The 1,378-nt window shown below is 30.3% G+C and overlaps 1 protein-coding gene across 1 annotated transcript in view; it reads right to left on the bottom strand.

The window, feature by feature from the left end:
• LOTGIDRAFT_195554 (hypothetical protein) overlaps positions 1-1,378 on the bottom strand; it is a gene marked incomplete at its 3' end in the record, with an annotated part of 13,144 nt that overhangs the window by 10,664 nt on the left and 1,102 nt on the right. Inside the window, exons 5-6 of the mRNA XM_009065155.1 lie at positions 1,175-1,291; positions 529-645 (exon numbers count right to left, since the gene is read on the bottom strand). Of these exons, the coding sequence (XP_009063403.1) occupies positions 529-645; positions 1,175-1,291 (234 nt within the window). The remainder of the gene's footprint in view (positions 1-528; positions 646-1,174; positions 1,292-1,378) is intronic.

Raw genomic sequence — 1,378 nt, 5'->3', positions numbered from 1 at the left:
TCCCCATTATGACAGGATGACTGTCACAAGGATTTATTTCTAATGGAAGATAAAGCACAAAACTCTCATTAATACGAAGGTAAATCTCTTCTAGTTTTAGAAAATTGTAAACGTATTTAAAAAGCCATTGTTCTTGTGTTCTTCGCAAAATTATTAAAAACACAGTTCCTAGTGGGATTTAAAGAAAATTATTTGTAATTTCCAATGATTATAATAATTACCAACCTATATCACATGTTTTACCCTTGAAACCTTTAGGACAGTCACAACTAAACTTCCCTCCAGTTGTAGGACAACAAGTTCCACCATTATGACAAGGATTACTGTCACAAGGATTTATTTCTAATGGAAGATAAAGCACAAAACTCACATTAAAACCAAATTAAATCTCTTATAATTTTAAAAAATTGTAAACGTTTTTAAAAAGCCATTGTTCTCGAGTACTTGCAAAGTTATTAGAAAACACAGTCGTTAGTAGAATTTCAAGAAAGTTTTTTGTTATTTCCAATGATAATAATTATAACAAACCTATATCACATGTTTTACCCTTGAAACCTCTAGGACAGTCACAGCTAAACTTCCCTCCAGTTGTAGGACAACAAGTTCCACCATTATGACAAGGATGACTGTCACAAGGATTTACTTCTAATGGAAGATAAAGCAAAATTCACATTAAAACCAAATTAAATCTCTTATAATTTTAGAAAATTGTAAACGTTATTGAAAAGCCATCGTTCACAAATTCTTTGCGAACTCATTAGAAGATAAGTTCAAGTTCGTTTTCTTCTCAACTTTTTATTTCCAACATTCCAAGTCTTTCGCGAACAATTACAACGTAATAAGTCAGTAAATTTGTATGTTCCTCTTTGGTCCTCTAGTTTCCTGATCCCAAAGCCAAAATACTATTCCACTCGTCGTTTTCTTATTTATAATTTTGTTTATCTTCCTCTTTGTTGAACGGTTAATCTCTCCAGATTAAAATTGATTAATTTAGTTCAATTTAAATTGGCCGAAACGATGAGTAAGAATATTTTACTATGTTTTAGATGCAAAACACAAATAGGATTATAATATTCAATATATTAAATATAAATATATGCACATTACTGCAGTCTTTGTTTAAGGATTTAAAAAAAATTATTTGTGATTTCCAATGATTATAATATTTACAAACCTGTTTCACATTTATCACCTTCGAAACCTCTAGGACAGTCACAGTAATACTCAGTTCCAGATGTAGGACAACAAGTTCCACCATTATGACAAGGATGACTGTCACAAGGATTTAATTCTAATGAAAAATATATGACAAAACTCACAATAAAACTAAGGCAAGTCTCATAGTTTTAGATCATTGTCAACTCTTTGAAAAAGCCAT

Source organism: Lottia gigantea, assembly GCF_000327385.1.
Source record: "Lottia gigantea unplaced genomic scaffold LOTGIsca_68, whole genome shotgun sequence".
NCBI classification, from domain to species: domain Eukaryota; kingdom Metazoa; phylum Mollusca; class Gastropoda; family Lottiidae; genus Lottia; species Lottia gigantea.
This window is presented reverse-complemented; position numbering and strand designations above follow the sequence as displayed.